Below are 14,768 nucleotides of genomic sequence, written 5' to 3'. Positions count from 1 at the left end.
AATATGGATTTTATGATTACCGCTGGATGCTGCAAGATTTACGATGAGAAAATTATAAAAGATTAATTTCTAGCTGCCAGTCTATACCTGCCCAGCCTAACTCACACAGATTCACATGGCAGATGGCTCTAGGACACATAATATTGCTCTCAGAACTGAGGAAAAGAAGTATTGGTCTCTTCAAAGTAATAATGAAGTGAGCAATAGATTAACTAGAATTTGGAAGATCATGGATCCATCTGAGTTTCAGAGGCTGCAGTGTTCTTGGTGGATCAGGCAACTGAGAGCTTTCTGCAGCAGCCACAGGGAACTGCAGCTAAAGGGAACTATGGGTGCTAGTAGAACCGCCACAAAGAGCCATTCATTTAAAGATCTAAAGAAATTGGGACGCCTGGGTGACTCAGTGGCTGAGCATCCACCTTTGGCTCAGGGCGTGATCCCCAGGTCCCGGGATCGAGTCCCACATCGGGCTCTCTGCAAGGAGCCTGCTTCTCCTCCCTCTGCCTGTGTCTCTGCCTTTCTCTGTGTGTCTCTCATGAATAAATAAATAAATAAAATCTTTAAAAAAAAAAAAAGAAAAAATACCTAAAGAACTTGCCATCTTCCCAGCACTTGGGAAACAGATGTGCATAATAGATATGATCCCTGCCCCATTCCAGGCTACTGAGGAAGACAGTCAAATAAGCAACAAAGGAAAGTTCATGGTAAAGGAAGTAAGTGGCACAAGAACCTAACCGAGTGAGTGTTACAGGATCTTTGGGAATTCTTTTCTAGAGAAATGGACTTTTAAGTTGAGACTTGAATTGTAAGTAAGGTTCAGCTAGGCACAGAGCAAGGAGAAGCGTGTCTCAGGGAGTGAAAAGGTCAGAGGTGTTCCAAGCAGAGACAACAACATGAGTGAAGACCCAGAGCTGCAGAGCTTGGTTCGTTTAAGAAACAGAAAAGGATCCAGTATGGATAGGCTGTAGACCTGAAGACTGACAGGTGGGCAGGGAAGACCAGGTAGGCTGGGTAAAGGAGTTTGGGTATTCTCCTAAGGGGGTTGGTGCAGATTCCCTGGAGGCAGAGGAGTGCCATGAGCAGATTTCTCTTTGGGAAAGATTACTGGAGTACTGGCAGCCTGTGGTATGGAAAGTGGATTGAAGGGTGCAAGAAAGCCCAGCAAGTAGACAATTATAGAAACTCTTCCAGATGAAGGGGCCTGGAATGGAGTACAGTGGACATTTAGATGTGGTTTCATGGGATCTGACATGGGGCTGGGAAGAGCTGATATTGACTAAGAAGACAGTGACAAATTCCATTTTGGCCTCCATCTTCCCTTCCTTCCTTCCTTCCTTCCTTCCTTCCTTCCTTCCTTCTTTCCTACCTTCCTCCTTCACTCCTTTCCCTCCTCCTCCTCCTTCTCTCTCCCTCTGCCCTCCTCCTCTCAACATAAATTTCAGCAAGCCATAAAGAAGTGATCCCACCTGAGTATAAGCATCTCCTCACCCAGGCCTCTCACTGACTGCCCTGCACGAAACAATTGCACTCTTGCCTGATAGCATATTTGTGTTTTCATTACTTTTCCGCTGACAGTTAACACACCTATAACTTTCTTTGCACTTTCTCTGTGAAGCTACAGACTTCGTTAACTTACCTCAGGAACTTTCCTTTGCGGAACCTTATGCTGAAAGAAACAAAAATGAAGTAAATAAAGAGAAACTTTCCAGGCCTCTAGGGGAATGTCCTTATTTGCAGACTATCTTATATAAATGTGCATGGAAACCAGGAAGCCCTAATTTCTAGTATACAAAGTCAACAAAGTGAACTAATTAAAACAATCTGTTTGGAGTGCATTCAGGTCTCCTTGTTGACCCCAAATTCCTCGCCCCAGCTCCCTGGGGATTTACTTTCTGTCCCGTATACCTTTCCGGGCTTGTCATGAGAAGCAGCCATACAGGAAAGAAGTGCTGTGGATACCCTTCTCACGTACATGCCCATGTGATGCACGCGTCACAGGATCCCAATGTTGGTTTAGTAATGATAATGTGGGGCAGGAAAATTCCCACCCAAAATGTGTTTCTTTGGCATGAGATCTATTTTAGGCTGATTATTTTTAAGGAACAGAAGGCTCAGGAAAAAACTTTGACCTTCCCCCAACTGCCCGAAAGAATTTAGATAGAGGGTCTGCTCCAAGAAGGAAGATATCACCATAGATAAGCACAGTGGAAAATGAACGAGGTGAGGCAAAGTCTGTTTAAAGTTATTTATTTATTTATTTATTTATTTATTTATTTATTTATTTATTTATTTAGAGTGTGGTGGGGGGACGAACAGAGGAAGAGAGAGAGAGAGAGTAAGAATCTCAAGCAGACTCCACACCTAGCATGGAGCCCAATGCACGGCTGGATCTCACGACTCTGAGATCATGACCGGAGCCGAAATCAAGAGGCAGATGCTTTACTGACTGAGCCACCCAGGTGCCCCAAATATCTGTACGCACTAAATAGTAAATCCCCATTCCCTCCTTCCCATAAGCCCTGGCAGCCACCATGCTACTTTCTGTCTCTGAATTTGGTGACTCTAGGTACTTCAGATGGGTGGAATCACACAGTATTTGTTCTTTTGTGACGGGCTAATTTCATTTAAAAGAATATCCTCAAGGTTCATTCATGTTGTGGTGTGGGTCAGAATTTCCTTCTTTTTTAAAGTTTAATAGTATTCCATTGCATATCTATTCCACATTTTATGTTCCTGTTCATCCTTAGATGGCCACTTGGGTGCTTCCATGTATTAGCTATAGAGAATAATGCACCTATCAACACTCTCTTAGAGTTCTTGCTTTCAATTCTTTTGAGAATATATATATAGGGAAGTAGAATTACTAGATAATATGGTCATTCTGTGAATTAAACTAAAAAATTATTTTTTTTGAGTAACTGTCACACTTTTCTATAGCAGTTAAGCTGTTTTACATACCTACCAACAGTGCATAAGGGTTCCAATTCCCCCACAACCTCTCCAACACATAATATTTTCTAGATAGTAGCCATCCTAATGGGTTTGAAGTTATCTCTCATAGTTCTTTTTTTAATTTATATATTCATGAGAGACACAGAGAGAGAGAGGCAGAGACATAGGCAGAGGAAGAAGCAGGCTCCATGCAGGGAGCCTGACATGGGACTCGATCCCGGGTCTCCAGGATCACACCCTGGGCTGAAGGCGACATTAAACTGCTGAGCCACCTGGGCTGCCCTATCTCTCATAGTTTTGATTTGCATTTGCCTAATGGTTAGTGATGTTGTGTATCTTCACATGTTAGCCATTAGTATATATCTTCTTTGGAAATAGGTCTATTAAATATTTTGCCCATTTTTAATTGGGTTGTTTAGTTTTTTATTGCTGTTGTTGAGTTGGGGATGTTCTTTGTATATTATGGATATTAATCCTCTATCAGGCATATGACTAAAAACATTTTTTCCCATTCCATAGGTTTCCTTTGCAACTGATTGATTGTGCTTTCTGATGTACAGAGATGGCCACTTAAATTTCATACCATAGGTGCCCCCCTTACCTCACCCTAGTCCTGAGCTTCATATTAGTCCTTGTCTCTTCCACAAGCATTTGACAAATCTGAAGTATTTAAAACAACCAAGAGTACACTTGGGTTTCTGAAAGTTTAATTAAGCTCAGAATTTTATTCTTCTGTCTGAACTCTTTTGATAACCAGAGGTATCCAAATTTGAATGTTGTTTCTGAAGTATGACCTGGCATATCTTAATTGTTATAAGAGGTAGGGAGCTTCAACGGAAGGTTGCTAGGAGCCCCCTGTGCCGTGCCTAAGAAGAGAGAAGCTTTAGAACTCTTATTAAATGATCACAATGGACCAGGCACAGTGGACCAGGCATTTTACATGTGTTAACAACTCCCTTAATCCTGATGACAGCTTTATAATATGTATGCTGTTTGCACCCCCACTTTTCATATGATGATAAGGGACAGAGGGGCTGAATAAATTGCTGAAGGTAAGACAGCTAATAGGTGGTAGAACTAGGATTTGGATCATAGAAGGCTGCTTCCAGATTCTGTCCTCTTAACCAATTTTAAACTGTAGTTGATATATCATCTTCCCCATATTTAATTTTAAAAGTTATTTCAGATTTTGGCATCTTCCAGTGCGGTTGGTTTCCAGCATACTGCATTTGCAGGCTCTGCTTAGACATCGTGGCTCCTCTCCTAGCATTTCTTTTCCTTCTCTTGGCTTCCAGAACTGACTTCTATTCTATCCTCACATGAGCAGGATCTGAGCCTCCTGTAAATCCATCCTTTCCTCCTGAACACTCTATCCACAGCTCTATTCATGAACTGAAATCAGGGCTAACAGCCAAACCCCTCCTACCTCTAAAAAGCATATTGTAATGGAGCAATAATGCTCCATCTCTGTCTCTCCTACCCCACAGACTCAGAGGGCTAATTAAAAGCTGCACCTGACTCTTAGGTACAGAAAAGCAAACCCCACTTGTCTGGCTAAGAGCCAGCAAATGATGCCCTCTTAGCAGGTTCAATGTCTCAGCAGGTCATACCTCTCAGAGCAAGGAAGAACTCATGTCCTCACATACTCTCTTTGGCTGATGATCTGTTTGATGTTCTCCCATAGTCTTTTACCAACATTGAATTTTAATAGATTAGGTAAAATCACAAAGCCCTGCTTATGAAATAGGAGGTCTCTTTGAATCAAGTCTATTCATCCAGAAAAGAATCACTTTTGTAGGTTTGTGGAGCACCTCAGCTGTTGACAAATGATCCCCATGGCTTCTTTTTATCTACTTTGGGCTCCAGAACCCCATTGATCTTGAGGATAAAATGGCTCCACCACCAACCCACCCCTGTCATCCTAATTATTGTGACTTGTCATTTTCTGCAGGGTCCTATGGATCTACTCTGACACGGGTACGTGGGTGTATCCTGTGTTTGCCAAACTCAGCCCGGTGGGTCTAACAGCCTTCTTCTCTCTCAGCTACATCTTTAGTGCTGGCATCTATCTACTTGGAGAGAAACTCAACCACTGGAAATGGGGTCAGTTTATTTCTCTTTTACCTACAGACACATTCCTTCCTTACACTTTCTCCACTCCTCCTGGAAACAGGAGAAACCAGTCCAAAAGCAGAAGGCAGTGATGCTTGATGCCTTTGTCCAAAGGATTCAGTCAGACAGGTCCTACCAAAGTAGCAAAGTGAAGGCCTGGGGGAAGTTTGAATTTTCTCAAAGGACCCCTTCAAATTATGTCCCCACCTCCCCCAACCAATACCTCATTTAATTTCAAGGCTAAAAATAATCTTGTTTAGAGAGCTCAGGACCCAGAGAGCAAGGTGTCATCATCCCCAGCATGAAAAAAATGAACTCAGGGTCTTCTTCCCTTAAGTGAGGGACTGAGGGATACAAGCTGCTAGTGTCAAAGTTTCCTTTTTCGAAGGATAGGATCCAGATGAACCGCTTCATTCTTCCAACCTCAGCTATGCCTTCCCAGATGGTCTCCTATCCTTCTCCCATTAGGTTGCTTCTAGCCCATAGTAAAACATTCACCAGATAAATTCACATCCTATACTTGAGATAAGAATTGTCATTTAAACAGGGTCTTGGGCAAAGTGAATATGTCAGCAAGCTAAGCTTTCTAATTATAAGTAGCTGGAATCATGTTGCTTCTTAACTCAGCTGATTTTAAAATGGAAGATTTTATTCTCTTCCTTGCTTCCCCCACAACCCCCACCCCCAGAATATTCTTTTGTTGAAATGGTAGGTATTAAAAAGTCAGGTTGCAAAATAATCATGTTTTTTTCCCTACCCAAAGGGAAGTGCAGGAAGTATACCCTGATTTTGTATATAAGGAAGCAAGAGTCACACACAGTCCCCCACATCACACGCCCACATGCCATTCTGTTCTATCAAAATAGAAATGGCACAAGTGGCATCTTCCGCCCAATCTATGAACTGGTGTGAAAACATAAGCCCATGTACGCAAAAACAAAAAAAAAACCCAAAAAACAAAAAACAAAACACGACATATTTCTGAGAGGAGAATGAGACCCTGGGGAAATAAGCATGCAATTTGGCTTTTTCACATGTTTTCTACCCTTGGAGAATGTAACGGGTTGGGGAAATCTCAAAGGCAATATCCTTGAAAGCAAACACTTAAAAAAAATGAAATACTAAAATTTACTCCCCAAATCAGGATTCCAAATCACAGGAAATTATCCAAAGGGGGGAAAAATGTGTTGACATTTTAGATGTGTTGACATCTAATTCTAACTAGTTTGGCTCCTTGAAGTTCTTGGTAAGGATTTTTGATGCCTTCCCCGAATCTATATTTAAAAAAAAAAAAAAAAAGAAGGAAGAAACTAATCCATTTGAAATTTGCAGAGAGAAACGTGATTACTCAGAGCTTACAGAACAATAACTTTTTAAAACAATTGTATTGAATTCAATAATGATTAATTTCTAAGTTGTTACTCTACAGTGACTTTTAGACATCCGTTGAATTAAAAACTTTTTCAACCAAATTTAGTATTATTTTTAACACAAAGATCTTTTAAGTAAGCTTCATTGGTTAAGAACTACATCCAATTTTTCACTACAATAGGTCCCAATGAGCAAATAAGTTAGCATCAGCATGTGGACTGTCATATATGCAAATGCTTATGTTAATGTGAGTGGCAGAGATACGTGTAGGTGGCCATGTGTCCTTCTCCTCTCTCTAGATTTTTAACTCCTTAAAGAACAGATTGGGCCAAAAGTCCTATATGGCATCAGAATAGGATCATAAACGGGTTAAGTTCTAAACAGACCATAACTATAAAAGGTCTAGTAAGAATTAAAAGAGAAATTCGATCACTTAACATTCCAGTTGCAGTGAACACTTTAAACTATCTAAAACTAAACAGAGCTATCTATGTGAGCACGTTTTCCCATGTCTTATTCTGCTTAAAACACTTTAAATCTTCCCCAGTTTACAGATGAACGTCCAAACTCTTGGAATGACACACAAGGGTCTCTGTGAGCCAGTCCCTGCTGTGGCTTTTGCTTTCTTTTTTCTAAATGTGTGCCCCAGCAGCTTGTTTTCTTTACCCATTGATGTCGTCCCTGTCTTCCATGGCTTCAGTCTTTCACATCCCCCCAGTCTTTGCCTGTCTCACACCCACTTAATCATATCAACTCACCTCTTTCAGCAAGCCTCCTATGGTCTGCATGGACATAGGTTTTTACACAAGACACTGAGTTCTGTAAGGGTTAGGAGTGTGTCTTATTCATCATTCACTCTCAAGTATCCATTAGCTTATCCAATGGATCAATCAATGCAGACAGAGGGTATCTAAGAGTTCTCCTCTCTAAGCATTAAATGGGACTTTGTGCACAGGGCTTCTGGAAACAGTGGTCAAGGAGTGACTATAATGGTTGGAGATTAAAGTATCGGGCAGAGAGGTTAAGGAGCATAGATGGTGACGCTATGGTATATTGTTTGGAGAGCGGTTGAAAAAGAGATGTGTGTTAGGACAGGCAGTGCAAAATAGGGGGAGGAACACTGGAATAGAAATCAAGAAAACCAGGATATGTCTCTCAGCTAGCCTCAAACCAGCCATGTAGGCTGTGTCAATTCACTTCGACTTCTCAGTGATGGGATGACCTCAAGTCAGCGGACCACCCATGCCAGGATATAGTGAATGCCTGCCATGCCAGTGTACATGTAGTTTAGCATTGCCCAGGCTTGGACAATCAGTCACGTGGTTCTTCTATCTCTGAGTTCTTCTCCAAACCTGTTCTGGATCTATGGAGAGATGTAAACAGCTACCTTCTCTGTCCAAATCCAGAACTAATCCTACTTTGTCACCTCTTTTCACACCTGAGCTCCCTTGGATGAGAGCACAACTTTAAGGAGTGCTTTGGTGACCAGTAGGAGGCAGTAGTTGGGAGAAAAGCTCTGTGCCAAACTGCCTGGGTTCCTATCTTGGTCCTACTACTGGTAGACCGATGACACTGGGCAAGACACTAAATGTCTTTAGTGTTCCAGTTTTCCTTGTGCATCATGGAGACAATACTAGCGCCCTCCACCTAACATCCTGGAGGACCATAAATGACTTGAGAAGTGTCAAGTGACTAGAACAGGGCCTGACACATAGGAGTCATTGCTGTTAATCTCACTCATTCTCCCCCTCAAAAGTCAGACTTTCCTATATGGGTATTCTAATCCTCTCCTTCGATTTTATGCATCACTTACCAATTTCCCCAGCTGAAGGCGATGAAGAGCAACAATCCCATAGCAGAGTAAAAATTGACAGAGAGGGAGCAGTTATTGAAAAATTAAGAGGTCAGATTAATTGAGGCTAGAATTAATTGGAATCGCTGCTTCTGAAATCCTGAGACACAGTGTGGTCTGGTTAGGAATTACCATCCAAGTACCAAGTGGTCAAGAAATATCAGTCAAGGCCCATCTAATTTGTAAGGATCTCTCTAGCAGTAGTCCTTGACCTTTACTCCACATTATAAAATCACTGAGGGAGTTTTAAAAATACTAATTCTCATGTCCATCCCAGACCAATTCAGTCCTTATATGTGGAGATGGGGACTTGGCATTGATATTTTTAAAAGCTGTCCCGTTATTTTAATCTGCAGTTATTGTCAAGAGCCACAATCTCAGAGTAGCGCTTCCCAAACTTGTATGTGCTTCCAAATCTTGTTAAAATGAGGCTCTTGTTAAAATATAGATTCTTATTCAGTAGATCTAAGGTATAGTGTGGGATTCCACCCTTCTAATGTGTACATGCAAAGATTCTGATGCTGCTAGTCTGTGGCAGTGATGGCCACACTCGCTGAATGTCTACCCACTTTCTACCTCCTCATGTGTCATGTCAGAGAGGAGTGAGAAAGGCAATAATAAGCGATGATGTCAATAATCAAATGTGAACTCGGATACTGGGTGTCATACTTCAGGAATGCGTAGAAGCATGGATCTGGCCCCATGTATCAGTGAGACAAATGCTATCAGGCTCTCGGGAAGGTCCAGATGGTCTGCAAGAAGATGCTGTGACACACAAAGCTCTTAAGAGTTTCCAGAGAGCCACCATGCATGACTTTCACCATCTCACTCCCTTCCCTGTGCTAACTTTTATGTGTCATGAGACAGAGGCTGAACAAGCACAGGGTCACTTACTGGGACCACATACCCACCAGGAAAGATTCAATTTCTACTCTTTGGGCAGAGTTAGATGGAACATAGATTTCAAACAATAGTAGAATCGGGCAAGGGGAAGCAGTCTCTGGCAGATCATTGTAAGCTTGGCACACCATGTCTGAGCACCTAGGGATGCCCCAGATACAGTCTTTCTATCCCGACTGGGGGAAAAAGGGCTATCAAAGGGTTCCTGTATACTCTTCCTTGTTTGTCTGCCTCTTGAGCACTGAATTTTTCTTCTTTCTTTCCTTCTTTCCTCCTTCCCTAGCATCCAGATTGTCCGCAGCCAACTAAGGCTTTCTTTGGGTGTTGAGGTCTTTCTTTTATTTCTTTCTTGTTTCGTGCTTATTTTCGTGCTTTCTTGTCTTTCTTTTTTCTTTCTTCTTCTCTTTCTTTCTTCTTCTTTCTTTTCTTTCTTCTTTCTTCTTTCTTTCTTTCTTTCTTTCTTTCTTTCTTTCTCTTCCTGGATAAGGCACAAGAATGCTAATATCAAGACTTTCTTCCTCAGGAAGAAAAACACACCCACAAGATATATCAGGCACATAAGGGAGCTAAGCACCTCCAGGCCAACATGGCATGGCCTCTTATATGTATGTGTGGCTGGAGAGGCAATCAGCTTATCTCTGACCCATGACCCCTCTTCTAACATTCCTGAGGGACATGTGCCAGGAGTCAGGCTATCCTTTGTCAGGGCCTGAGACCATAAATCCTTTCCCTCCTAAGGAGAGTTCATAAGCTGAAAATTCTAGTCTAACCAAGTGACTTTGTGTCTATGGCTTAGACAGAATGACATTAAAACCTTCCTTTAATACTATTTTCTCTAGGCCACACTTTTTTAAAGGGAGATTTTTATTGTTGAAAGCTGCTTAGAGGTCATCTAGTCTACCTCTTTGGTTTTATCCATGAAGAAATTTAAATTTTTTTCTGTCTTGCATGTTGTCCCTGATCATTTCACAACAAAAGATTCTTATAAGGAGATGACTCCATGTGTATTTCTAAAGCATGGTTCTATGGAAGCAACATTCAGTCAATAACAGAAATATATCTCCTTTTTGCCTTTCTTGCCCTAATTTCATCTCCCTCAACTCAAACAGAGTCCATGTTGGATTATTTCTTCTCCTTCTTTCACTGCCTTTTTTCCCACAAGGATTTCTCCAGCCAGAACCTCAGCTCCATCTCCTTCCTGCTATGTCTGCACTGAAACTTTTACTCATTCATGTTCAAATCTCATTCTTCTAACACCTCATATCTCCCCAACCATCTGCCTTCTCACCCTTTTCCAAGCCAACCCACGGAAACTAGGCAAATGTTCTTCAATTTTTCAGTTCAAAGTCTAGCAGCAGTAGCTTTTGTGATTGTAGATACATAGGTGTAAATCTTTGTGAGTATAATGTTTCTACTTACTCTATTTTCTGACTATTGGAATAATAAGGAATATAATTACATATGGTATCCATAGTGATGTTGATTAAAAGAATGGTTTTTTTGCCATGACAGCAGAAAACGTTTGGATCTTACACAAGACAAACATTAAATGTTTGGCCTAAAATATCTCTATTTCTTGGTACTATCTAACACAGGATAAAGAAAGGACTAAAATGAATCGGGGATGGACTTAGCTTCCTAACTGCCAACTAGGAGGCATTCCACTAGAAAAATTGCCTTTCTATGAAGAAAAGAGGGATAAGAAACAACACTATTTCCCAGTTAGAATATGAAATTCATGTTGTGAACTTTGTTTAGGCTAATATGACCTATTACTAAGTCCACAGCTCCTTAATCTCGAGCCATGTATTGTGGAATCATGGCCAGAGATAGATTCTGAGGACTCAGAGAAGCCCAGAGACTGCTCAACTCCAGGAAAATGCAGGACCCCACCAGCTAGAAACAAAAAGATAAATATGATTTCTGTGATGTTCACACCATGTAACTCACTACAGAAGAAATGACTGTTGGAAGTCCACCCAGAGACACATTTTGGGATGATGCCTTCTCTAATGGATTTGTGGGTCCATGGACATGTTTTAGTGCTCTCTGTCTAGCTGCTTAGTGTTGGATGTGGGAGACTCTGATCTCAGGGAAGAAGCCACCTGCTCTCCTCTCACAAAAGAACTTCCTGCCACCACTTCCACTCCTGGGCTCTTTCTCTCTATGCCTTCAGTTTCTGTTGTGTTTCTTCAATGGAGATGTACTCTCCAGTCCTTGGCACCTGGGGTTGAAGGAGCGTGGTTGTGATTACAGTTACACTTGAGGGGCTGGGGGTTGGTAAGCAGCATAGAGTTTTTAGGAGCCTTCAGAGAGATGGCAAGACTCAACAAAGTTGTGAAGTTGATGTTGCCCAAGCTCTTAAAATGAAGGAATTAATGTGTCATTTAACAGGAAAGGGATTTATTACAGGCATTGAGTGTATGCTTCAGAAAAGAGAAGGTTCTGGGCTTGTACTTAGAGCCTAAAGTGCAGAAGACCTCTCAGGGGAGGAAAGAATCCACATCAAAAATGAAAAATAAGTGAGAGCATAAATGAAAATGATGTGAAGCCTGTAAAGCTAGATAAATTAGTAAGGCTTCCCTGGAGTGACTGAGGGTATCTGGATGGATGAGTAAAAGAAGAAGAAGAGAGAGGACTGTCCTTAAAAATGTTGATAGGCATGAATACAGGATGGCCCCAAGGGCTGTGTGATTAAGAGTTGGCTGTCCTAGAAAAGCAGTGTGATGAGGGAGTCTTCTAATCATCAGTCACTACAACCTCTGAGAAGGGAAACTCTAGCAAAATAAAATTAGTAGAAGATATTTAAAGGCATAACTGATGGAGGGGGCAGGATTTGAAGGATGAAGCATGAAAGTAGGAGCATGAGATTGCTGTGGCATCAAGCCAGAACTAACAGGGCTCTGGAGTGGGCAAGGAGAGGCTGATTTGAGAAAATTTTTCTAAGTAGGATTGAAAACATTTACAACAGGTGGAAAGAATAATGCATTAATGAAGTGTTAGAAATTCCAGAGTTTATGCAAAGATTTATGATCAATAAATACAGAGGTGCCAACTTGTTGGCTGAACGGAAGTCATTCTAGAAATCTAGTGCTATAATTTCAGTAGAAGAAAGCCCTTCTAATGAGTTTACTAAAATTTAATCAATATGTCAGTACTTTTCCATTTGGGCTGATAATTTGATTTGGGGAGAGGTCATAAAATGAACCCTAATTAGGTGAATATCCACTCTTCTATTTCTTCTCTAATTTGATGTCTCTTCGTCTCCATTTGCACAATCTCAGAGTTTGTTGATGGGTAGTGTACAGCTTTTAAACACTTGGCCAAGAGCAACACCAATCACAATAGACCTGTAGAAGCCCATGAAGGCAAAGGCACCATCAGTCAACAAACTAGCTGTGAGTCAAACACCAAGCGGGGTCAACAGAGCTGCTTCTTGCTTTTTCTGTAGAGGTGCTTGCTAGGTTTTCAGAACTTTGTAAAGTACATCTTCTTGCCCTGGGCTAAGTGTCCTCAACTTTCTACTGCCCCAATTCAGGGAGAATGTCTGCTTGCACAAAATTACCCATTATAGAAACCCTGGAGTCTGATGTCTCTCTCTCTTCATCATACAGGTGACGCGATGCAGCCAAGGAAAAAGAGGAAATGATCACAGGCCATTTTCCAAGAACAAAGGAGGAAAAAAACATGAGAGTTTTTGGTTTTGGTTTTGTTTTTTTCTGGTTGAGGGAGGTGGTGGAGCAACAAAAGAAGGTAGAAAGGACAGAGAATGACATTTAAATGTAATAAGAGTGTTTATGAAGGTAGATTAATTTGGGGACTCTTCGTTTTTTCAAAGTTTACTGGACATGCAAGAAACAATAACTGCTGTCTCAGAATCTGTTAGCTTCGTCTGGCCTCTGTGGTCAAAATCCAGCCAAAGGCAAAGGAACCTTGCACAAACTCGGGGTTAGAGAATGTTTAGAGAGGGAAATAATTTAGGATCACTGAAACTATTCACCTTACCAAAGAGTGTGTTGAGGACCTAGCTGAGAAGTAACCTGCATGAAGCCAAAGAGCTAATGTCAGAACCAAGACAATAGCATTTAGCCCCCAGATCTTCTAACTCCCATCCTCTGCAATTTTTAATGACCCCAACCTTCCTAAAAACAAGTATTTTTATCAACTAGTTATTTTCATGGATTGCTCATGTTTTGTTTTGTTTTCCTTAGTCTAGATAGAGATGTAGGGAGATGAGTGCTATACGGAAGTTAAATTGTCCACCTGATAGGAGAGCAAAGTAATTGGGGCAATGAGAAAGTAAGTTCTAAAAAATATGGGGAAATCTGTGCCTCTTGTGAACAAGGATTCAGGGCAGGTCCAAATATGGGACTTAGTGACATCACCATCAAAATCTCTTCTATTGGAATATTGATGAATTTGTCATAAAAGTACATCTTACTTGGGGAGTAAGTGATGGGAAGTGACATGACCTTGAGGACCCCCGAAAATACTTTGGCACAAAGCACTTTGCTGAGTTCGCTTTCTGATTAACAAGCAGATTCACAAACCCAGCTTTGATCTTCCTCGTGAGTTTTTCTGGGTCTTTATTTACAGGCACATTTTTGTAAAGAACATGGATGATAACAGGTCTAGTCATGGATAAACATGGAGTCTAGTGGTATGTCACCAGGTCCATGTGAACTGGGTCCAGGCAGCAAAGTAAATTGTACTCAGGCTTCTCAAGCTAACAGCATGCAGAAGGAATTTAGTAAAATGGGTAAAATTTGGCAAAAACTGTTCCTGGAACCACATTCAACTTTGATGGCTGTATGACCAGCCACAGTGCCATATCTATTCCAAGACTGTGAAACCTTAGAAATACCAAGAACAGTCTTGAGAAATCAGAGAAAATGGCAGACTGACACAATAGGGCAGGCAGTCCCCAAGAAGCCTGGAACAGGCACCCAGAAACCCACCATCTCACTAACCCTATATCTACTAATATATAAATATGAGCCGCAACTCTTTTCAGATTGAACTAGGTAGGAACAGCACCTCTTTTCCTATACCTGCTGCTGCTTGATTGCTCCAAGCACCTGGTCTCAGCAGAAGCCCAGAAGCAGTTGTCACAGTGGAAATTCCCCAAATGCAAGGCCCACAGGGTATCACCCAAAATTTCCACACCCCAAAGATAACCTAGGCTGCATACTCCTCAGAGTGATAGAAAGCTCTTGGCTGGGATGAGGGCTCAGAATTCTATTTGTGGCTTCATGGTCCCTGGAACCAATTTAGACCTTGATTTCTGTATGACTGACCATCGTGCAGGATCCATTCCACTGCAAGAAATACCTGAGAATCACCAGCACATAGGTGGCTCCCAGGCACGGCTGGAGCTTAAGAAAGGAGACGCAGCAAAATATCCACAACAAACACTAAACACACTAAATAAACATTAAGAGGTATGTAAGATTGGCTGCCCACAGAAGGCTAGGTCCTTAATGGTTAGATGGCCGTACCAATCGCACGGGGAGATAGTCAGCAATAATACTTGTGTAGGGTCATGCTATTGGCAAACTGCACTCACTCCCATGATCTCACT

The 14,768-nt window shown here is 41.5% G+C and overlaps 1 protein-coding gene across 1 annotated transcript in view; it reads left to right on the top strand.

Moving 5' to 3' along the window:
* Window positions 1–13,635, top strand: part of ADTRP (androgen dependent TFPI regulating protein) — a 62,629-nt gene extending 48,994 nt beyond the window's left edge. The window contains exons 6-7 of the mRNA XM_038584178.1: window positions 4,904–5,055; window positions 12,802–13,635. Coding sequence (XP_038440106.1) covers window positions 4,904–5,055; window positions 12,802–12,836 — 187 coding nt within the window. The 3' untranslated portion in view covers window positions 12,837–13,635. The remainder of the gene's footprint in view (window positions 1–4,903; window positions 5,056–12,801) is intronic.
* Window positions 13,636–14,768: the final 1,133 nt, after the last annotated feature.

The sequence above is a fragment of the Canis lupus genome, chromosome 35 (genome assembly GCF_011100685.1).
Source record: "Canis lupus familiaris isolate Mischka breed German Shepherd chromosome 35, alternate assembly UU_Cfam_GSD_1.0, whole genome shotgun sequence".
Lineage (NCBI taxonomy): Eukaryota > Metazoa > Chordata > Mammalia > Carnivora > Canidae > Canis > Canis lupus.
This window is presented reverse-complemented; position numbering and strand designations above follow the sequence as displayed.